General features: G+C 37.4%; 1 protein-coding gene across 1 annotated transcript; it reads right to left on the reverse strand.

Moving 5' to 3' along the window:
* Positions 1-467: 467 nt before the first annotated feature.
* LOC113101018 (B-cell receptor CD22-like) lies at positions 468-24,483 on the reverse strand. Its single transcript, XM_026265511.1, has 8 exons — positions 24,423-24,483; positions 23,981-24,328; positions 21,838-22,086; positions 21,509-21,763; positions 21,184-21,432; positions 2,777-3,031; positions 2,438-2,686; positions 468-571 (listed from the first exon to the last, which is right to left on the reverse strand). Exons 1-8 carry the CDS (start codon positions 24,481-24,483, stop codon positions 468-470), a joined length of 1,770 nt encoding a protein of 589 aa, XP_026121296.1.
* Between the last annotated feature and the right edge of the window lie 1,109 nt (positions 24,484-25,592).

The following is a 25,592-nucleotide window of genomic DNA, read 5'->3' on the forward strand; positions in this document are numbered from 1 at the left end:
CTTCTCAGCATCGGACTAGGGCTCCTCTTCCAGTGCAGCAGACCCACAGCTCCCTTCGGGTGCAGTGTGAACCCCCCATCTGAGTTATGTTGCATGCTCAATGGTGGCTAGGGATCTCCCTCCCGATGGGGTACAGCCGCTGGCTCCCTTCGGTTGCATTAGGAGCCCTTCATCCGACGCGCCAAACCGCGGATCGAATCTCATTGCCTATTCAGCATCTGACAGGGCTCTCCCTTCTGGTGCAGCAGACCCACGGCTCCCTTCGGTCGCAGTGTGAACCCCCCGTCCAAGTTATGTTGCATACTTGATGGCGGCCAGGGATGTCCCTCCCGATGGGGTACAGCCGCTTGCTCCCTTCAGTCGCCTCCATCAGATGCAACAAACCGCGCCTCGTACTCAGCCGCAAGAGGGACTCTCCCTTCCGATGCAGCAGAGCCGCAGCTCCCTTCGGAGGCAGCAAGAGTCCATCATTTCTTGATATCTGGCACCGTGCTCCTCTCATAAGCGGCACGGAGGGCTCGCCGGTAAGACGTTGCGAGCCGCAGCTCTCGTCGAACACTGCTCGGGCTCTCTTCCCAACACACATATTTTGGGGGGCAACTAAATTTAGCTCTCTGGCTGATGTCCTGTGGGTTTAAGCTTCTTTTGGGGAGTTATTTGGGTTCGGGCTATGCTCCACAAGCGTATATATATCCAGTCTTCCTACCTCCTGTCCCACGACAGTTTTTTGGCATCCCTCCTCCACCCCAACTCCTCACTTCTAATCTATTTATCCCAAATTAGGGATAGGGGGAGTTATTTGGGTTCGGGTTTTGTGCTGTAGTTTTTGAGATTTTACTTACTGTGAGTGTGTTGTACACATCAGAAGAACTGGACTTGATATCTAGAGTCATATATGTGCTTTTACTGGGATCAATGTTCTACAGGTAAAGAGAGATAATACACACATCTTTATACAAATAAAGAAATATAATTTATATATAATTATATGAAATATAATTTATATTGTTTTACATTTATTTATTTGTTTATTTATTTATATATTTGTGTGTGTGTGTGTGTGTGTGTGTGTGTGGTGCATTAATCATCTCACCACATACTCGTGTACAGCAGATCTTCTGTTCATCTTTTTCCTCTGACTGTCAAAAAAGGAACAAACAGTTAATCGTTTCATATATATAATTAGTAATCAAATATCCTTCTGCATTAGTTTGAAAGTAAATAATGTTTATATACTCCTCATTGTGTTATTTACATTATAAATATTATAATGATGATGATAAACACTCCTCCAGATGTCAATGTGATCACAAACACTAGATTCCCAGCAGCACCATGATGAACTGAAAGAGGAAGATCGTCATAATTAACAAACTGATGAATGATGTGAAGACACAGTAGTGTGTTAAAGAAAACATATGATGCGATTTTAAGTTTACATTTCTCTTGAGAGTGTTAGAAGCTGTTTGTGAATAGATAAGATCACTAAAGTTGCAAAGACTAAAGTCTCAAACCTAAAGAGATATTATTTAGAAAAGTTAAGACTCGTCCACACCCTCCTAAAACACCTTGTTTAAACACACCCCCACTACATCACTATGTGGATAGATTTGCATAACGTTGCTTAAATATTCATGTAAAGGAGTAACTTTGATTCTCTGTAGTATTGTTGTCGTGGAGATGCTATGTTTTGTTGTGAAAGCAAAACTACTTTGTTCGGGCTTCCAAAAGAGGACACAACTAGAAAGCATTGGTTAAGTTGTATTTACAACACTGTTCCAGATCAGTTCAAACCAAATATTCATGTGTGTGCAACACATTTTACAGAGGACTGTTTCTTGAACCTGGAGAGTAGACTACAATTCCGTCTGTTCTGACTCACAGCCTGTAAGTATGTTTTCATATTTAAATAATTTGTGACTGATGATTCAAATGTGAGTTTTGAGCAGTGTAGGGTAGCGATTGTTGTTTGTTGCTTCTTGGATCACAAATGCAGACAGAGTTTTATATTTACGCAGCATGATAAACAACGCAATGCATAAAAAGACAGTATAAGTCATTGTAATCAGTAATTATGTCCCCACTTGGTGCAACAAATGGCTTGTTTATAATGGGTTTCATCGGATTTGTCTCCTCGCACTGGGACACAGCATCACAGTATGGTAAGGGGTGTAACATTTCCATCACACGCTTGAGGCATTCAGCCAATCACAATGCACTGGATAGCTGGTCAATTGGAGCACACCTCGCTTTTCAGAACGATGAGCCTTGTAAAAATCAAGTTTCAGAAAGGTGGGGCATTAAGGAGCAACAATGATGTACAGTATGTGGAAAATCATTTGTTTTGGAACCTTAAATGGCATAAACACATTGCATTACACCAAACACACAAAACAATGTTATTTTTAGCAACGCCTTATGACCCCTTTAATCAAACCTTCACCTGTGACAGTAACAGCATCTGATCTCTGAGATCCGTGTTGATTGTGAGCTTCACAGTAGAAGTGTCCACTCTGTAGTGCACTGAAACTATGTCCAGATCCAACAGAGGAGATTTGATTCTCCTTAAACCAGCTGAAGTTCAGAGCAGGAGGGTTTGAATCACTGCTGCAGATCAGAGTGACTGAATCTCCTTCCAAAATCTGACCAAACTGAATGATGGACACTGAGACACTCTTTGGAGCATCTGATGCAGGTTCATTATCAGTAACAACAGATTTGGGATGACAATTTTTAGAGGATTAAATACATATTTATTGAAGCATCATTAACTCACACATGACGTTTAAAGTCACAGCATCAGAGTGTTTCTCTCCATGTTCATTACTGGACTTGCACTTGTATTCTCCACTGTGATCAGAGCTGATCTTTAAGATGCTGTAGATTTTTCCAGATCCTACAAATGTTCTTCCTTTAAACCAGCTGATTTCTGCAGGAGGGTTTGAATCACTGCTGCAGATCAGAGTCACTGAATCTCCCTCCACTATTTCACCAGATGGACTGATGGACACTGAGACACACTTTGGAGGATCTTAAACAGTCAACATTTAAGTTTAGTTACAGACACAAACTCTACAAATTAAAAAGAAAGAAAGAAAGAAAGACAAAGTGACTGAATCTGTACTCACAGGTGACATTGAGCTGAACAGCAGGAGAGATGTAAGTGTGTCCCTGCACACCACAGCTGTATCTGCCTGCATCCTCTCTTCTGACTGACTGCAGCAGGAGTTGATTGTTTCTGTCTCTTCTCTCAGTTAATGGCTGTGAGTTTCTGTACCAGATGAATGTTGCTCTGTCAGTCAGAGCGCAGCTGCTGTTACATGTCAGACGGACTGAATCTCCCTCTGTCACTGTCTCAGGAGACTCCACCTGAAGATCTGAACACAACACACACATTATATCTAGTGCTGCTGTCATACACTGATTATTATTCAACATAATGCACAGAAGAAGAGTGAAACCTCATCAAAGTCACCTGTGACAGTAAGAGACACTCCTGGATTACCAAACAATTCCTCACGATGTTTATTAGTGATGAATCTGAAATAGTAATTTTGTGAATCCTTCTGTGTCACATGACTCAGTCTGATGGTGCAGTTCTGCTGTTTATCTCCCAAATACTGAAGCCTCTGACTGTATTCAGGGTCCTCAGACAGATCTGTATACTCAGCTTCATATGAGTCTTCATATTCATTTGTTTTGGTCCAGAACACTTTCCTGATCCGATATCCACACTGAAAAAAGTAATAAGTAAAGTTTTTGCACAAGCATTTTTCAAGTAAATTTAACACATTTGGAAATTAATTAAATCTACTTAACTAAGTTAAGTAAATAATATGTACATTTTATTGAGTAAAATTTAATTAAATAATATTAAATTAATGCATTTAGCAGACACTTTTATCCAAAGCAACTTACAATGCATTCAGGCTAACAATTTTCACCTATCATGTGTTCCCGGGGAATCGAACCCCCAACCTTGCACTTGCTAATGCAATGTTCTACCACTGAGCTACAGGAACACTTCAAGATCTTGTGAAAAATAAGTGAAAATTTCACTTACTTACTTTTTTATTTTGGAAAAGTTTTTACACTAACAAAAAAACCCGAAACAGATATTCTAGAAATTTCTACATGTAAAATATTTTTTTTCAAAACAGTTTTATCAAATGAGGGTAAATAAGTCTCTGAGATCTGACTGAGGAGGTATGAGTCGAGACTGAGACTATCGCGAGACTGTGGGTGAGAAGCAACATGGCAGCGCTCTGAACGCAACGCAACGCAAACACTGGATTACTATCAACTTCACTCATTTATCAAAACAACCTTCACCATACTGGATAACCAATCTTGTCAAGACCCGGATAACCTGTTCAACTTCATTGACAGCTATTTCTATAATCTGGACATTATGTCAGAACCAAACAGGAAAATACGCAAATGGGATTCATCCACTGAAACTCCAAACTTGCCATACTAGAACTTCTCCATATAGACATCCGTGATCTGAAAGCTAGTCTCGAATTTTCCCCAATATCAAATCAAAATTCTAATGCTAGATAACATCGAACTAAAAAAAAAAACGCATCACACCTCTCCACTCAAGTCACAAAACTCACCAAAGAAAATCAAATTATGCAAGAAACCATATTGGACATCCAGTGCCGGAGCATGCGTGATAATCTCATATTTTCTGGAATAAACATACCTCCACAAAACACATCAGATGATCCAGAGAAGGCAATACGAGAGTTCATGCACGACTCGCTCAAACTGCCTGCAGCAACAGTTGAGGAAATAACTTTCCACCGAGTTCATCGTCTTCCATCCAAAGACCCCAAAAAACCACCTCCAATAATCGTTAAATTTGAAAAATATAAGCACAAAGAACTCGTTAAAAGCAGAGGAAATCAACTGAAGAACACCACGTATGGGATGTACGATCAGTTCCCCAAACAAACTCAAGATCGCAGACGAAAACTAGTCCAGATGATGAAGCGTTTCCGCGAAGAAGGAAAGCGAGCTACATTATCGGTAGACAAACTTTACGTGGATGGAACACTCTACCGTGATCCAAACATCACTACGTGGCTGTATCCTACCTAAACTTTCACTTTCCATTTTAACACTGACTGTTCCAAATGCATTCTTTATAGCCATACTGCCATAACCTGTTACATATATCATTCATCATGCCAATAGTTATTACTGAACTCTGATTATAGACCCTGATGTCTCTTCTTCTTTTTTTTCTTTCTTTTTTTCTCTTTTTTTTTTTCTCTTCTCCTCTTTATTCTCTTCTATTCCCACAACGCCATATCTGCATCCAGCAACACATGCATTGTGTTATTATCTCCTAGTTTTTTTTTTTTTTTTTTTCATGTTACTCGCCATTCTCTATGTCTCCCACATAGTGTATGTCGGCTATTTGTGTATGTGTCCTGTCTATTTATGTGTATACCAGCGTTTATATTTGTGTTCTGTACATCTATGCTTTGTGTCTGTTCGAACGAGCCAGTCAGCAAGCCTGGAAACTACTCTCACCCCTCCCCCTCCCCCTCCTACTACATATCATGGGTACCTATCTTAGGTACAAATAGCACATCTTATATACTATTAGTATTTATATTTAATCATGCAAACACTTAAACTGATAACATGGAATGTATGTGGCTTTCACACCACCCCTAAAAAAAATTAAAGTAATTAACCACCTCGTTAAATTAAGGACAGATATTTGCTTCTTAAAAGAAACACACTTAACGGATACAGAACTACAACATCTCCATTTCAAACAATTCGACAAAATATTCTCATCTACATTTAATAGCAAGCAAAGAGGCGTTTCTATCTTGATAAATAAAAGCATCAGCTTCACTCTTAATTCCTCAATTTCAGATCCAGATGGTAGATTTATTATCATCAATATATCAATCAATCACTTAACTTTTACGCTAGCAAACATTTACGCTTCAAACAATGATGACCCATCTTTCTTTTATAATCTCTTCCCTCTACTGTACAATTCCACAAATCTCATAGTAGCCGGAGATTTCAATACTGTTCTCAACCCATCATTTGACCGTACACATAATCACAGTAACAGACGAACTTGTCACTCATCAGAAGTAATTAAACAATACATGATGGATTATGGCCTTGGCGATAGTTGGAGAGCAAGAAACTCACTGCTAAGAGAATATTCATATGCCTCTTCAGCCTAGCATTCTTCCTCTAGAATATATATTTTTTTTGGTTAGCAACTCCTTAATTCAACAGATATTAGAAAATACTATCCATTCAATTATTATCAGTGACCATGCCCCTGTATCTTTAACATTAAACATCCCAGCACAAAATAAAATCTCTACAAGATGGCGCCTTAACAATTCTCTACTAGAAGACCCCAATTTTACCACCCTTATAAGAAGAGAGTGGGCATCCTTTCTGGAGAGGAACGACTCTCCAGAAATCTCACCATCAACACTTTGGGAATCGGGCAAAGCAGTCATGAGAGGCATAATTATATCATATTCATCACACAAGAAAAAACAGCAACAGCAATTGGAAAACACTCTTGAGCAGAAAATAAAACTGCTTAGCAATCCACAGTTTACCGCCCCATCTGAAGAAGTACAAACTGAACTCAAGCAACTTAGGACTCAATTAGATAGTATCATAAACAAAAAAACACAGTTCTGTATAGAGCAACTCAAATATGATCAGTTTCACCTCAGCAATAAAGCAGGCAAGTATTTGGCAAACATGTTACAATACAAAAATCACTTATCCCATCTATTTTGGACACTTCAGGCAAAACTACGCAGGATCCTCAATAAATCAATAACTCTTTTCGCCATTTCTACAGTTCTTTGTACACTAACGGCACCCAACCTCTACAATCTGAAATTGACTCTTTTCTTAACAATCTGGACCTTCCCTCATTAACCACAGAACAAGCAAACTTTTTAGAACAATCCATCTTGGAAGTACAAAGTCTTCTTGTAATTTTTCCCATTGGACTAACTTAATCACATAATTCATTTTGACAGAAAAAACCATAGCTCATAAAAAGAACAATATATCTGCCTTTAAAAAAAAACTGGAATCCTCTCATAACCTTTCTACAAATTCAACAGCTGATGTAAACCACGCACTTTCCCATTCACCCCCTCATTCACCAATATAAAGTATAACAATCTACACCTAGATACAGGTTAACACCTGATGGCATTTCTTCTGGGCTTTTGAGTTATAACAAATATGTTTTAGAAACACATGGTTATAACAGCCAGAGAAAAGACTAAGACAGAAGTCAAGGGTCAAGAGCCCAACTAAAGCAAACACTGATCTCTAACATGGTTACTTCAAATGAAACAATAAATCAACATCTAAACCTTAGTTCATTCTCAATAAGATCTTCTGTAGACGTCTGACAGAAATAAAGTCAGTCTGGTTATTAATAAGTGGAGCTGGTGATGCTGTTTGTGGGGTTGTTTAATCAGATCTTGAGAGATTTCATGTATTTTATTTCAGTTGATTTCATCTAAGTCTGTGTCTGAAGTCAGTTGTAGTAGTTCTTGTGTTTCTCTTTTCTTCAGTGATTCTGTTTGTTAACAGCTGTTCATCACTAATTCTCAATCAGCACTTAGTTAATCACTAAATTACTTAAATGCAAAGTTTTAAAACTTACATGGTTTAAATCAAGGCAATCCATTTACTCAAACGGTTTGAGTAAAGTTTACTTATTGGATTTTACAGTGCTATTTCTTTTGTCTGTTTTCTTAATTGCAGAATATTTATCATGTGCATCCAGTCCTTCGTGCTGTCTTTGCTGTAAACTGGTTTAAAGGGACAGAAGTGAGAGACTTATTTACCCTCATTTGATAAAACTGTTTAGAAAAAAAAAAAAATATTTTACATTTAGAAATTTCTAGAATATCTGTTTCAGGTTCTTTGTAAAAACTTTTCCAAAATAAAAAAGTAAGTAAGTGAAATTTTCACTTATTTTTCACAAGATCTTGAAGTGTTCCTGTAGCTCAGTGGTAGAACATTGCATTAGCAAGTGCAAGGTTGGGGGGTTCGATTCCCCAGGAACACATGATAGGTGAAAATTGTTAGCCTGAATGCACTGTAAGTTGCTTTGGATAAAAGTGTCTGCTAAATGAATTAATTTAATATTATTTAATTAAATTTTACTCAATAAAATGTACTTATTATTTACTTAACTTAGTTAAGTAGATTTACTTAATTTCCAAATGTGTTAAATTAACTTGAAAAATGCTTGTGCAAAGACTTGCCAAATAAAAATTAAGTAAATTTACTTATTACTTTTTTCAGTGCAGTAGGGTATGTATAATTGCAGTAGACTGTCACTGTTGATCCCTTTAGTGCACAGATGTGTGAAGGACGGTAACACACACCCCAATACTGGCCAGAAACTCCTGAAACACACATTAAAGGGACTTCGCCCCAAAATTATTCTGTAATACGTCCTCATGTTGTCTCAAAACTTTATGCATTCATAAACTACAATTATTTTAGGCCAACTTCAGGCTTTTTTTGTTTTGTTTCAGCTCTGATTCTGAAGTTTGCATGATATTGCATTTTTGATTAATACCAAAAAAAAAAAAAAAAAAAAAACACTCGTATGATTTGCAGACCCCCAATTAAGTGAAGTCATAAAGAAAGTTTTTTTTCATTAGCAACATCATACTGTTTATCAATTGTCCAACAGGAGCAACTCACTGTGAATCACAAGCAGAAACACCAGACGAAGAGGAGAAGCCATTCTGACTAATATCACTACAAAAGAACACACACATCATGAGAAACACACCATTTTTAGCCTCAAAAACATAAAGCTTGAACTTTGAAAATATTTATAATTGTTCTTCAAAACAGCATTCATCAGACTATATATTCATATATTAAGCAGACTGACTCTTACTGTGTTGCGGTGTGTCTGATCTCCAGCAAGCATTCAACTGACATATTTCTCGTGCTTTACATTGTTTATTTTAAAATGATTAGTCAAATGTTTCTTCCTCTTTCTTGAGTCCTGCCCACACAAGCAGAGGAACAAAAGAAGTAACAACAATTCTGTCAAAATTGGTATTTATCAGTCAATCACAGTTTGACTGGTCAGTGAATCAAATTTATTTATATAGCATACAGAGTCAAAACCATGATCATTGTGCGTTACATTTATATACTACAGGGCTGTTGAATGCTTGAATCTGTTTGGCTGAAGAACATTCAGAGGTGGGCAATTATTTTCACGAAAACATGACTTTGGGATCTTCTTTTTTTTTCATCAATGTTCAGCATGAAGGCATGTGACACTGCAATCCAGTCTATGGTAGTAGGAGACATAATAGTGGAGTGGGATGACTTTACAGTAAGGTAATTTTTTTATATTTATCAAAGGCTATAATTAAAACAAGAAGGCCTATACTTATTTTTTTATTCTCTTTTTCCTTTATTTGGCCTTATAACTCTAGCACTCTTTATTCTAATACTCTAATTTTATTCTTTAGACAACTTTTTTTTTTTTAGACTTGGATTCTATTCATTTGCTACTTGTTTTCTTAAAACCAAAACAACAACAACAAAATAACACTACCTTTCTAATCTTTTTTTTATTTATTATACTATTAATAAAAAGGCCTCTTACACAGACTTGCTCTATTCTTTTTCTATTCTGTTTTCTGTTTATTTATATAATAATAATAATAATAAACCTTGCTATGTGTAGTACAGTATATACAAATCCTCATTAGGTTGAAATATATTTTATGAGCCCATACTTCCATAAGACCACGTATGCATAATGTGGTTATGATACAGCTCTCCCTTCAAGCTCTTGTGTTTTTCTCCTTAATCCTATTCTGCTCACAGGTGATTGGAGATGTAGGTAATGCGTACTGTAGATTACAGAAATGGTCAGGTTCAAACTTGATACAAGTGGTCAGGTATGGATAAAAAAAAAGATCTTCACTCCTTTGTTTTTGTTCAGTCTTGACTCTTTTGGTTTTATTATTTTATTATGATAACAGTAGTGATGTGAAAACAATTCTGCACATTCAAATCAATTTGTTCTCAAAAGTTTTCTTTTTTTGGACAGGGCAGTTTGAAGACATCTGCTGGTCAAACGCCTGTAAATACAAAAGAAATACTTGAAACAAGGTGAATTTATACAGTATAAGACAATTTAGTAACAGAGCAGTCCATGCTATTATCAAATATACTGTTCTGAAATGTTGCAGATTATATAGAGGTTAAAGGGATAGTTCACCCAAAAATCTAAATTATGTCATTAATAACTCACCCTAATGTCGTTCCAAACCCGTAAGACCTCCATTTATCTTCAGAACACAGTTTAAGATATTTTAGATTTAGTCTGAGAGCTCTCAGTCCCTCCATTGAAACTGTGTGTACGGTATACTGTCCATGTCCAGAAAGGTAAGAAAAGCATCATCAAAGTAGTCCATGTGACATCAGAGGGTCAGTTAGAATTTTTTGAAGCATCAAAGCACCAAAAATAGCAAAAACAATGACTTTATTCAGCGTTGTCTTCTCTTCCGTGTCTATTGTGAGAGAGTTCAAAACAAAGCAGTTTGTGATATCCGGTTCGCGAACGAATCACTCGATGTAACCGGATCTTCCTGAACCAGTTCACCAAATCAAACTGAATCGTTTTAAACGGTTCTCGTCTTTAATACGCATTAGTCCACAAATGACTTAAGCTGTTAACTTTTTTAATGTGGCTGACACTCCTTCTAAATACAAACATTCCATGTAATCCACTAAATGGTAAAGGTATTCAATCAACAGAAATCAGTAGTTTATGCTTTACTTTATTAAGCCATGTTTAATAATAATTTAAACATGACTATTAGGACTTGTACATTTACAACTTTAGAAAACACAACTATCTAAAGAAAGAAAAAAAAGTGTTAAACTTTTAAAGGGTTAGTTTACCCCAAAATAAAATTTCTGTCATTAATTTCTCACCCTCATGTTGTTCCAAACTCGTAAGATCTTCGTTTATCTAAAAAAAACACAAATTAAGATAGTTTTGATGAAATCAGAGAGCTCTCTGACCATTAATTTTCTAGGATTTAAAAAAAGTTAGGGCAATTGCTGTCTATGTGTGGTCAGAGAGCTCTCAGATATCTTTTTTCCGATGTTTTCCGATGGTGAACTAAGGTCTAGCGGGTTTGGAACAACATAAGGGTGAGATATTAATGACATAATTTTAATTTTGGGGTGAAATAGCCCTTAAAAACTCCTGAAAAACTTTGTTTTTATATGCATATCTGAAATCTCTAAACTAAAGGTTTTCACAAACAAAACAACATTAGCGCAGCTCCTCACTCCTCGCTCTCCGAACGGGCCTTTGAAAAAAAAAATATATATATGAACAATCAATGTGCCACTTTTTTTTATTCCCTTTTTCACAGTTCAAACAGATGTGTCAGGTTACCCTTTGGTGCCCCACATCAAGTCGATATATATCAGGAGTTTCCTGAAACACTCCCAGCACTTCACATACAGGGTGTGCAAAATGTACATTTTGACAAACTTTTACCACTTTTTAAGTCATTTCCAGTGAGAAATTAGTATTGTACTAATTAAAAATTCACTTTGTCACCAATGATTTCTCTCTTTTTTTGTAGATCATTAAACTATTGCCTCATTAGTTTGTCCAAAATCAGTTTTGTGAGGTACCTTATGCAGAGTTCACACTGCTTGATTTTCTTAGTCAGATCACAGCTCCTTTCAGACTGCATGACTATCTGGGGTATCGTTCAGACACTGCTGTGATCACTCTGCATGATGGACAGAGGGTTACATATTGCATGACTTTTCAAGAGGAACAATCACTGACAACTCTGTCCTGTCTGCAAACTATGTTTCACAACAAAACACGTGATTGACATGTTTGACAGGTTAAGTAACATGATCAAGGGTTTCAGCTCTATATTATGGGATGAGGTGCGCGTCTGTTGATTTAACGCACTGCTGCCTTGCCTGGTCTTATTCCGGTCATCATTTTGTACAAGTGAACTGTGTGTTTTATATCTACGGGCCCGGATGACTGCTCGCCGAAGAGTAAGAACAAAAGTGGAAGCGTTTTGGAAGCTGTTTTCTTGCTGGCTTGCTTCGAGTGTGTGGCAATCGTGGCCCTTTTTTCATTCTTTTGATTCTGTTTTTCTCTCGCTGCAAATTGTAATTTATATTGAAAGTGAAAATCATGACATTTGCCAAGTATGGTAACCCATACTTGGAATTGGTGCTCTGCATTTAACCCATCCAAGTGCACACACTCACAGCAGTGAGGAGTGAATACACACCAGGAGCAGTGGGCAACTATATATCCAGTGCCTGGGGAGCAACTGGGGGTTCAGTGCCTTGCTCAAGGGCACTTCAGTCATGGGTACTGAGGGCGGAAGAGAGTGCTGTTCATTCACTCCCCTCCAACTACAACTCCTGCCAGCACAGAGACTCGAACTGGCGACCTTTAGGTAACTAGTCCAAGTCCCTAACCATGTAACTGCCAACATAGTTACATATTTTTTTTCCTTGTGCTTATTTTTGTGTGTATTGAATGTAATGTAATTTATTTAGGTTTAAATTAATTTTGAGTTACAAGGTGAGATTTGTTTGTGTATTCGGGGCTAGATAGTACCAGCTAATCGTTAGTGTTTATTGTTTGTTCTTTTTTTTCTTTTTTTTTTTTCGTAAACAGCGTGAGGGGGGAAGTGTGTACAGGAAGGTTTTAGCTGCTGTCTAAAGGTGTTCACGTTGAGTGCCGTGTTTCTTTGTACTGATGTCACTAGAGTGGGTGTGTGTGGGTATTAAGTGTGGTGTGTGAATTGAGGGTTACAGCAGGCCATCTCCCTCCTTAGGCTTTCTTTTGTATTTGTCTTTTTTTTTTGTATTTCTTTTATTTAATTTTTGTAAAGCGTTTCTTTGTGATCATGTGAAATTTGCGCCCTTACTATTAATGTAATCATGGTTTACATTTTTTTTTTTTTTTTTGTGTTTGAATAAAACTACTATATGTCTGTCTGCTCACCCCTTTTTGGGAACGAACCTGTGAGCCCCCTGCTCTGGGGCTGGTAGTTCCTGGTATATACCGGGTGGCATAATCAAATGTTAGTATAATTTTTTGTGTTTCACACAATTGCCTCCAGTGCCTGACACCTCTCACCACATTTAAATCAACTGAATCATTTGCTTTGTAAAATGATTCACTGTTCTGAACACAGCCTGCAGAGGACCTCTGCTGGTCAAACACTTGTAAATAAAAAGTAAAGACACAACCTGCGTTATGACAATACACTTTAATAAAAATGCAATATACAATATCTTTAAAAACACAGAAAAGGCAAATTTTACATAAAATGTTAGATGTTAAATTTAACATCCAATGAGACCTTACATGATTATATTAGTTTCATATGTAGTTTTTGTGTTGTAATTTAAGATGGTTTTCATTCTAATTCGTATAATAATAGGTTTATGCTTAAAATACAGTCAAATAAAATTTCAGCACGTAAGGCTTATCATTTGTAAGTCACTCTGTGATAGAAACCGTTTCTAAATTCATTTCTGTAAATCAAGACACTGTCAATCATTCAGGCTGCTCCCACAGAGAAACAGAAAAAGGCTGTAAAATGTTTTGCCACACGTCCCAAACACTATGGCCTGTCACGCTAAAAGAAAGAAAGTGATTTTGTGAATAACTTCATGACTAAATTATACACTTCAAATTTCTGGTCAGTATAAAAGGACTTGAATAACTTGATCTTAAACAGTGAATTGTATGCTGTGCACCATATACTTAGTCAGTAGACGTTTGATATCAAGAGTGAAATCACTTACCATTACATTCTCATACACAGGTTCAGTCGACTCAACATCATAGTCGTTAAGTCTGTCATCATGAGCTCTGGAATAATTAATCTTTGCCATTAAAGATGGAAAAGAGAGAGAATAGAGAAAACAATGACAAATAGTTGATAACTATAATATCATCTATAACAATAACCTTATTTGTGTCCACACCAATGAACTGACTATAATGATAACTTACTATGACATTCTCATACAAACGTTCAGTCGTATCAACATCAGATGCTTTGTATCTGTCATCCTCAGGTCTGGAATGATCCATCTTTGACTTTGAAGAAGCAGACATATTAGTAAAGATTAAATATGTAACCATTGCTAATAAACAACTCACAAATGCATTAGGACTTTCAGTGTGTTAGATACTACACTGCTCAAAAATGAAGGGAACACTTGATGTTTTTTTTAACAAGGTTTGGGAGGAGCGTGTCAGCCTAATCAAAACCGGTGAAGCACAATCAAGTTAATCAACACCATAGTATAAATACAGCTGACTTATCCATTGACGGTTTAGCAACATCTCTTCTACTGCGTTAAGTGAGCGCCGTGGAAAAAACAGGGTCTGGTTCCAAGTGCAGGAAAATAACTCTTTAATAAACTGAAAAGGCCAACAAGGCAAAACAAATTAAGGAACGATTCCAGCCCGACTAGATCACAAGCATAAACCAAGAAATACAAGTAACACTCAAAATACAAATACACAATTAATACAGCCAGGCACAATTGTGAGTGAGAGGAGAATATATGCTCTGTGACAATGGAGAACATCTGTGTGTGTGTGTGTGTGTGTGAGTATGTGATCAGCTTTGTAGAGTTTTGGGAATGGAGTCAGGGAGATGTCGACCTCTGGTGGAGAGAGGACAAAATGCAGGGCCCAGACTCATGACACCTCCACCCACCCCAACTCCTCTCTTCGAGTTCATTTTGGGGTTCTCTAGTTTCTGGCTATTACCGAGCTTTGAGCCCTTCCCCGGACAGCACGCCAGATACACATTATCATACTTCAGCTAATTATACTGTGTGTAAGCGTGAATTCCTGAAACCACAGTATAACACCAAGTCAGTAAAACTTCAGGGATGTCAATCTGTCTAATTACGCTGGGCACGCACTAGATGATATTCAAATCTTAACCCATTTTAAAGCCATGGGAGACTACAGATATGAAGACAGTTTCAACCAATTTTTAGCCTTAGTAAGGTGTGACGAGTCAATTGTCTCACCCCTAATTATCATCGGCACCCCATCCAGGGCTTGCGGAGTGTGATGGGGCACACCTGATGGAAATGGAGCATCATGACCGCCGCTGTTGAAAAGACCAACGTGCCTCTCCTCGGGAGACCAGTCTCTTCCCCATCTATGCACACTGGAGTCCTTATGGGTCCAGGAAGGGTGCGCTGAGGGACTCCCGTGCCACCCGTGAGATGTGAACGGCTGGACCCGCGGTCCGGATGAGAACCGCACCCCTTTACATGGCCATCAGCCCAGGAGGTCATGCCGTCTATCCCGTGCAAGCCTCGCGGCCAGTGAGGAGAATGAAGCCGCTAAACGAAGCTGCTGCCCCTTGCGCCCCGAACAGAAGAGGGGAGCGCGTGCGGCCACCAGACTCCACCACTTACCTGGACCCTTCCTCCATGAACACTGCCCTTCCTACACGAACCCCACAGCACAACATGGACACCAGATTCCCTGTTGTTTTGTACACTCTCCCCCTGTGGACACTTTTATTCCCTCTTTTTGTTTATTTTCTGTTAATAAAAGCCACTCTGAGGCCTGACAGCAGACCCACTGTGTCTGTCGTTTGCTCCTCCCACCACAAATGCCAAGTAATCTTCTGAATGCGCGCACTAGACAAATTGAGCAGACTGAAAAATCACACATTTGCTGATTGTAGGAACAATTTCACAGTGACATAAGATCTCACAAGATCAAATATGACTAGAAAAGAAAAACAAATGGAGAATCCGGAATCTCGGACTCAATCAAGCAGTTAAATAAGCATAATGTTTTTATTACGCCCTCACTGGGCAAACAGGGAAAACAAAATGAAGGATCACACCAAGAGCACATCAGCGGGTACCTGTGATGCAGTGTCAAAGTCACACCAATCAGAGCGTCATTGGGGATGCAGTATCAAAATGTCACAACAATCGGAGTGTCATTGGGAACACAATGTTGAAGGCCCATTGAACTCCTGAAAGAGAACGTTTAGCGTGCAGAGAGGAGCTGGAGTAAAGTATCGAGGTCCCAACAGAAATGAGATGCCAGGGCTGGAAGCAGAACCAGTAAAGTCTGGCAGGATGAGAGGGAACAGTTCTAAATAAAATAAATTGCGTCTACTAAATGCATAAAATAAATATCATATACTTTAAGACTTTTACTCAAGTAGAGAGATAGAGGACAGCTGAAGATTAACCATAGCAATTTTGTAGTCTCTAACTTAAACTCTCTAGTGCAGTGGTTCTAAATTCCAGTCCTCGTGCCCCACTGCTCTGCACATTTTGAACATTTCTCTTAGTGCTTAAGACATTTGTTCTATTCGAACGCAAGTGCCCTGCGAAGTGGATATCACAGGATATTCTGCCATGATTCCAGTTCGAAGCAAACTTATATGTTCCAATCAAAGTGCATTCACAGCTAGAATTTTTGTGTTCTAAAAATGTTCTCAGAACATTACCATGATTGTTCTAACAATGTTTTTAGTGGGTAGTTTTATTTTTGTTCCCAGAACGTTCTCTCAAAAGATAGGATAACGTTCTCCAAAAACATTCCAAAAATGTTTATTATTATCATTATTAGAACATTATCCCCTAACATTCTAATTAAGATTCAAGCAGATGCCTTGCCTTGCCTTGCCTTGTTTAAAGTAATAGTTTAGTTTAATGTCACCATAATGGTGGTAAGTGTTGGCTTTAGTTGTGCAATTTGATACTTGACTTATCAGTGTTGTTCTTTAGCTGCTGGAATCTTTGTTGTGGCAAGATAACATGTTGTTTGATGGTGCTGGTTGCTTGCTGATGAGTAACACATCATCACACATGTGGTCTGTTTATCCTTTTCACCAAATCTAATGTACAGTGTTACTTACATATTATTTATTAAAGCAACTTAACGGCTAAACAGCCTGAGACAAAGCTGAATTTAAAGCAGATTACTTCAATGCTTTGAAAAAATATACACTTTTTTTTATTTTGTCACACAAACATCAGGATTCAGTGTATGAATCTCAAAAATGGTGACATGCTTCATGCTGCAATGTATTCTGGGTACATCACACAAAACTCATTCATGTCACCCAGAATGCACTGCGGCATGAATCATTTTACATTTATGACAGAAATAAATTTTGTTTATAATAAGTGAAGTTGGTAATACTTTTTTTTTTTTGAGTATTTACGCTAGAGTTTGACACCAAACAGAAGTTGGGTTTTAACTTTCAACCAACATTTGACTTCTGAGCCATGTCAGTCCACATCTAGTGTGATGGGAAGCTTTATTAGAATGTTAGAGAATAATGTTGTAACAATGTTATCAATAGACATTTTTAGAATGTTTTTAGAGAATGTTATCCAAACTTTTAGTAGAACATTATGGGAACTAAAATAAAACTAGCTGCTGAAAACGTTCCTAGAACATTAAACATTTCTAGGAAGTGTGCGAGATGTAAATTCATATTGTATTGATTTATAGAGGTATATGATGTCACAGCTGTCCTTGTGTAAAGATGCTGCACAACACAAATCAGTGAATAAATGTTCAGAAGTGAAGTAGACTTCAACAGATTTCCCCTGCTCAGGGAGTAGGGAACAATGAACAATGGGAACACAGTTCATGCACGGAGCTCAATTCTAATGAGCTGATTATCTGAATCAGGTGTGTTAACAAAGAAAGATGTGCAAAATATGCAGAGCAGTGGGGCGTGAGCAATGGAATTGAGAACCGCTGCTCTAGTGCCACCAACAGCTCGAATTTGCACTGATGTTTATGCAAAAAAAAAAAAAAAAAAAAAAAAAAAAAAACAGTTTAGAAGCAATTTTTTCCTTCCGATTCCATGGCTCATGCGGAGTTGAATGCATACCATTATTTTCCTTTTTTTTTTGCTTCAAGATTTTTTCACAACTTAGATTTATTCGAAAAATCAGATTTTTCAAACTTGTCCTACAAGTTTTGTCAGATTTTACCTAAATTGGCTCAGCTCATATTCAAGCAATGCTGCCAAAAATAAAAAAAAGAATGCAAATTGGTTAATCAAGCCAGAGTTGAATAACTTGAACAAATTTGATGGAGAGCATGGCCAAATTAACACAAGACTATATCCCTGCAATGCTTTAGTGTATTTAAACCAAACTTGCGGTGCTTCTCATTTCTTAATTGTTCATCTTCATTTCCTTTCCTCACTAACTTTCCTTGTCTTAGCTCAACCCACCCTTAGGATATGAGGGAAGGATGCAAGAAAAGGAAATGGGGATGGAGGAATCAAAGGAAGAACATTGACATTTTCTTGACATCAGAGCATCATCAGCTGCGCTAAAGTGATCTGCCCTTATGTTGTTAAAGTTTGTTATTTAAGACATTCATAATAATTATCAATGAAGCAATATGCCCTGTTGAAATATACGATTTTGATGGTTTATTTAAATTGCAAAGGTAAAATATAAATGCACATTATTATGACACATGTGAAGGGGGAGATGAATTCATATGTGCATCAGGGTTTTTTTTCGCCGAAAAAAGACTTCAGCATAGGAAACAACTGTGTATCCTGCCTCATGACTCCTCAGGAAGCCTCCTCACTCCTTGATTCTCGCCTCTTCACAGTGCTATTAGATAATTAAAGGGTTAGTTCATCAAAAAAATCTAAATTATGTTATTAATAACAGACCCTCATATTGTTCCAAACCCGTGAGACCTCAGTTTATCTTGAGAACACAGTTTAAAATATTTTAGATTTAGTCCAAAAGCTCTCAGTCCCTCCATTGAAGCTGTGTGTACGGTCTACTGTCCATGTCCAGAAAGGTAAGAAAAACATCTTCAAAGTAGTCCATGTGACATCAGAGGGTGAGTTAGAATTTTTTGAAGCATCGAAATTACATTTTGGTCCAAAAATAGCAAAAACTACTACTTTATTCAGCATCGTCTTCTTTTCTGTGTCTGTTGTGAGAGAGTTCAAAACAAAGCAGTTTGTGATATTCGGTTCACGAACGAATCATTCGATGTAACCAGATCTTTTTGAACCAGTTCACCAAATCGAACTGAATCGTTTTAAATGGTTCTCGTCTCCAATACGCATTAATCCACAAATGACTTAAGCTGTTAACTTTTTTAATGTGGCTGACGCTCCCTCTGAGTTCAAACAAACCAATATCCCAGAGTAATTTATTTACTCAAACAGTACATTGACTGAACTGCAGTGAAGAGAGAACTGAAGATGAACACCGAGCCGAGCCAGATAACTGAGAGCTGGGACTGAGAGCTCTCGGACTAAATCTAAAATATCTTAAACAGTGTTCCAAACATAAACAGAGGTCTCACGGGTTTGGAACAACATGAGGGTAAGTTATTAATAACATAATTCAGATTTTTTTCGATGAACTAACCCTTTAAGATGTCCTAAAATATGGCTGAGCTGAACTGGTTTCCAGGTCATAGAATGGAGGAGCGAGGAAATGAGGAGGTATACTGAAAAGCACCCCTGGTGTCTTTTATAACAACAGTGACCTGAGGGTACCTGCATAGGTTCATGACAGCACCATCTAGTGAACTGGAGATATGAACAATTGCTAGTTTTTTTAATAAAATCCAGTCAACACGTGAGATCATGCATGAACACAGTGACATCACACAAATCTCATACTTTGATACTATGTGAGCTTATAGTGAATTCAAAATGTTGAGCAGGTTGAGAGCCAGTTCAAATATAGGTCACCAGGGGAACATACTATATCCTGTTCCTCAGTGAAATGGTCACATGATGAGCTCACAATACAAGTACACACCAGCTATTAGGGGTGTAACGGTACGCAAAAATCATGGTTCGGTACGTACCTCGGTTTTAAAGTCACGGTTCGGTTCATTTTCGGTACAGTAAGGGAAAGAAATGCAAACATTAAACTTCAGGTTGGTTATTACTATACACTTTTTTTTTTTTTAATTTTAATAAAATATATATAAAATAAAAAAAAGAATAAGAAATAAAATACTGCTAGTTCTCCACTTAATAAAATACTCTCAGTCTCAAACCAATATCATATAATAAAATATAATGAAAAATATAAATAAATAACTATGATTACAGTGCAGCATTACCAATCCCAGCATGCTGCTGCTGTAGGTGACATAGAGGGAGACAGCCAACAGACCAGGCTCTTGTCTTCAAGACAACAATATCTATACTTCATGTTGAGCATAAATATAAAGCCTACTGATAAAGGACATTTATTTTTTAAATTACATTTATTTCTGAATTTATGTCAACCTATAGACTTTCAAACATCAAAGTGTCATGAATTAATATGTATTTGTGTACATATTATTAATATGTATTTGTGTACATATAGACCGAAACGGTCCGGTACGAATACACGTACCGTTACACCCCTAATAAATATATATATATATATATATATTTATATATATATATATATATATATATATATATATATATATATATATATATATATATATATATACACACACACACACACACACACACACACACACACACACACACAGGTGTTTTTTTTTATTGTTTTTTTTTTTTTTTTTGAGCAGTGCAGTTCATTTAGTAATGAGACTATTGACAATTGAAGTAAATTTGCTCACCTGAGTTTCAAGATTGTCTTTTATCCTTTTCCCCCTGCTTCTCCTTAAAGGCAACAAATGTGTTAAATAAAAGAGTACAAAATTACTGTATTGTATTATAACAATATTTGACTCACAATACAGGAAATGCATTTCTATGATGGGATCATATTTCTTTGGTCAACTATGTGGAGCATTATTCACATTTTATTTCAAAGATTTGTAGAAAGCTAAACTAACTTCATTTTTTATTTTACTAAGGGTTATAAATGAGGTTAAGTACCGTCAATCAAATACTGCACACATCTTACCAAATTATCAGCACTGTGATGATAACTAAAGCTCCACAAACCACTCCAATGGATATGTACAATATCACCAGACGTCCTGCAACAGAGACGAGACTAAAACACCTGAACAGATCCATTTGCTTCACTTTAGAAAGAGTAAATTAGATGCTCTACCTTTAACAGTGACAGTAACAGCATCTGATCTCTGAGATCCGTGTTGATTGTGAGCCTCACAGAAGAAGCGTCCACTCTGTAGTGCACTGAAACTCTGTCCAGATCCAACAGAGGAGCTTTGACTCTCCTGAAACCAGCTGAAGTTCAGAGCAGGAGGGTTTGAATCACTGCTGCAGATCAGAGTCACTGAATCTCCTTCCACTATTTCAGCAGATCCATTTATGAACACTGAAACATTCCTGGGAGGATCTAGAACATTCATAAAATTAGCAATTAAAAATAAATAAATAAATAAATAAATGTTACTGAACCGCCATTAACTCACACATGACATTTAAAGTCACAGTTTCAGAGTATTTATCTCCATGTTTATTTCTGGATTTGCACTTGTATTCTCCACTGTGATTAGAGCTGATGTTTAAGATTCTGTATATTCTTCCAGATCCTACAAACGTTCCTCCTTTAAACCAGCTGATTTCTGCAGGAGGGTTTGAATCACTGCTGCAGATCAGAGTCACTGAATTTCCCTCCACTATTACACCAGACGGACTGAAGGACACTGAGACACTCTTTGGTGGATCTAAAGAGAACAAACATGACCTGTTTCAAACATAAACATAAGTTATTAAAGAGAACTAATGAATCTGTACTCACAGGTGACACTGAGCTGAACAGCAGGAGAGATGTAAGTGTGTCCCTGTACACCACAGCTGTATCTGCCTGCATCCTCTCTTCTGACTGACTGCAGCAGGAGTTGATTGTTTCTGTCTCTTCTCTCAGTTAATGGCTGTGAGTTTCTGTACCAGATGAATGTTGCTCTGTCAGTCAGAGCGCAGCTGCTTTTACATGTTATACGGACTGAATCTCCCTCTTTCAGTGTCTCAGGAGACTCCACCTGAAGATCTGAACACAACTCACACATTATATCTAGTGCTGCTGTCATACACTGGTTATTTATATAAATTATACAGATTACATAGAGTGAAACCTCATCATAGTTCGAATTACAGGGACAGAAGTATCAGATAAAAACATTATCGTTAACTGAAATAAAGACCAGGCATATCTATTACAAAAAAAAAAAAAAAAAAAAAACACCACACATTGGAAAACTAACTAATACTGTAATGTATATTTGCCAAAACTAACTAAAATAAATTAAAAAAATAAAATTATATAGTAAATGTCCTTAGTTTTCATCTTTGTCATGGTCTTAATTTTTTTAACGCTATTTAAAACACGCAACGTTCCTTTCCCTCTTCTCCCTCCATCTCTCTGTCACTCACGCGCACGGGCACATACACACACACAGCCCCTTCCCTACGTGCACACCGCGTCTCCTTGAGAACGTGTGTTTGTTCGACGTTGAAAGCAAGTTCGCGAAAAGTTGGTATCTCTACCTCGTGAACACCTTTACACAATCACACATTAAAAAGTGGTATGAAAAATATTTTACATTCTGAATATAATTTTGTCAGTGTGTTAATGTCGACCCGAGAAGCAATTGAGCCCCACTTTAAAAACTAATTAAAACTAAACTGAATTTAAAAACAAACATAACATCAGTGAAACCTGTGGAGACATAAAAAGAGCCAAGTAGCCTAGGCTAAATGGTAACGTTACATGCTAGTATTTGAATTTGTTTTTAATTGGTTAGAATTGTTTTTACATTCTATTATTTCATATTTTTAGTTCGATAAATGAAATTTCATCTGAGAACCCTAATACTTTCTTAATGAAAATAAGATTTGATTTTATTCACAGAGACAATATGAGGAAAAGGAAAGGGCATACAGACATCAAGCACTTTTTGGGTGTTAAAAGAGTAAGCAGGTCTTATGGAGGTAAGACCCAACCCTCTCATATACTGTATAATAAATCCCTACTGATTATCAGTTCGTCACATGTTTAGACCTTGTATGTGTGTTGCACAACACATGTTGCACTTGCCGATCACGGTGGGGATTCATATGGTAGTGGACCATGATGGTCATCAGTGCTGGGAGTAACGGGTTACAAAAGTAATGCATTACAGTAATTTATTACTTTTTCCAGTAACGCAGTAGTGTAAGGCATTACTAATTAATTTTCAGTAATATTTTACTCAGTACATTTTCAGCAAAGCTTGTGTTAAAAAAAAAAAAAAAAAAACCTTTGCGAGACCGCAAGATTTCATTAATCTCCCTCTTGTTGGTGTAATTTTGTTATTGCGTGACAGTGAAGGCGGGTTTTACAGGAGTGGCGCGAGGCATGATTTCTGCCCCTGCTGTGCTTGCGAGTCGCGCTTGCCAGTGGAAAAGCGGCTAATGAAGATGGCAGAAGACGACTGTACATTCACGAGGTGGACGTATGCTCATTACTTTGAATTTGTCAGAGATAAGGACAAAAAAAACGTAATAATCAAATGCAACCTTTTTGTAAAACCATCGACGTCGCGAAATAGCACTAGAAATTGAAAAAAAAAAATCTCGAACGGTACCATGCGACCACTAAGTTACACTTGCTGAGAAGAGAAAAATAACAGAGGATGAGAGTGATAAGCCAAAGCAGCAGAAATTACATTTCTCTCGGCCTGCCATCATTCCACTTGAACTTGTGGCAGAGTATGTCGTCGAAGAGATGTTACCATTGACTATTTTGTCATTTTAGAATTTTAAGTTCTACTTTGTAGTTATTTTCTTGAAAGTAACTAAAAAGTAATATAGGAGTAATGTAATGATGGTCATAGAAGAAGTGAAGGAGCAGTACCCCTCAATTATGGTGGGGTAATTCGCACTCTGAACTTCATCAAATGTACCTGTGACAGTAAGAGTCACTCCTGGATAACCTTTCCATTTTCCATCTGTTACATTAGTTGTGAATCTGAAACAGTACATGTGTGAATCCTTCTGTGTCACGTGACTCAGTCTGATGGTGCAGTTCTTCTGTTCATCTCCCAAATACTGAAGCCTCTGACTGTATTCAGGATCCTCAGACAGATCTGGATACTCTTTACCAACCTTTACATGGTTTTTAGTCCAGAACACTTTCCTGATCTCATATCCAGCAGGGTATGTATAAGTGCAGCTCATTATCACTGCTGAGTGCTTTAGTGCACAGATGTGTGGATGTATGTAACTCACACCCCATTCAGCACTAGAAACCCCTGAAACACAGAATTCATATAGTGAACAAAATATCAGCAGCTGAAAGATGGTGGGGAAATGCTTCAGTGTTTCTAAAGTGTTGCAGAGACTCACCGTGAATCAAGATCAGAAAGATCAGAGAAAGAGGAGGAGCCATTCTGATTGACATCAGCATAGCATGCCTACAAAAAAAAAAAAAAAAATCAACACTGGCATATTTAAGCTGTCATGAACCAGTTTCATTCATGATTTATATATTCGAAGATCATTTTAAAGTTATCTTCATTTGTAATTTTTATAGAACAATATAATTATCATTGTCAGTCTAGATGCTGATGTCTGTTGAGGTTTAGTCAGACTCAGTGTTTAACACTCTGTGGTTAAACTGTTAAGCTTGCAGGATCTCACCTTCTTCTTCCTGTTCAGTGCAAATCAACAGACAAATGCTGGCATTTTATTCTCTCTCTGTCTTTATTTTACTACCATTCTCAACACTGTACAACAAATACAGAGAGAGGATAAAATGCCAGCATTTCTTTTCCTTATACATGTAACCGGGGCATAATATTCTCCATTCATACCTACCCGCCACGAGGGGTTACTCGTGTTTACGTGATGCATAGTAGAGTGCACACAGAGGAAGAGTGTACTACATGTGTGGGTTGTGCTTGTTCATAGCTGTCTGCAGCTGAGCACATGAGCAGTTGTGCATAAGATTAAAAGCAAACATCAGCCTTTCTTAAGGAAGGGGGGAAAGTCCTGCTTGTGTTTTGCTTACCACCTTGTGCATCATGTATTTGGTGTCTGTCTGCAAGATATTTCCGGGTGGATATATGCATATCTAATGTGGCGGAGATTGAGCAGGGGAGAACAGATACACGTGTGTCAGCGCCTCGTTTCATGTTACAGCGTGTCACAGAAATAGCATCCAAAGGCCACTACCGTTGTTTTATAGGGGTATATTTCATACAGGGCTATTTTTGTGTGTTTTCATTTATTTTCTCTGTTGATTTGGGATCTTTATAATCTTGAGAAGGAATGTGATTTAAGGAGAAATGTGTATTAACCCTTTCTAATCAGCCGAATTTCACCCAAAGGGAGTGTTCAATAGTTGGGCTACTGTTTTATTTGTTTTATTTATTTGTCTTTAAACTGAATAGGCCATTGTAACAAAATATTTACAGTGCATTTGGAGCTTGTGTTAATTTGATCTCTTTTTATATTTCTTGTAAACTTGGTTTATTATAATATACTACGCAGGGGGAAATTTCACAGTCATTTAAT

Source organism: Carassius auratus, unplaced genomic scaffold, assembly GCF_003368295.1.
Source record: "Carassius auratus strain Wakin unplaced genomic scaffold, ASM336829v1 scaf_tig00217448, whole genome shotgun sequence".
NCBI classification, from domain to species: domain Eukaryota; kingdom Metazoa; phylum Chordata; class Actinopteri; order Cypriniformes; family Cyprinidae; genus Carassius; species Carassius auratus.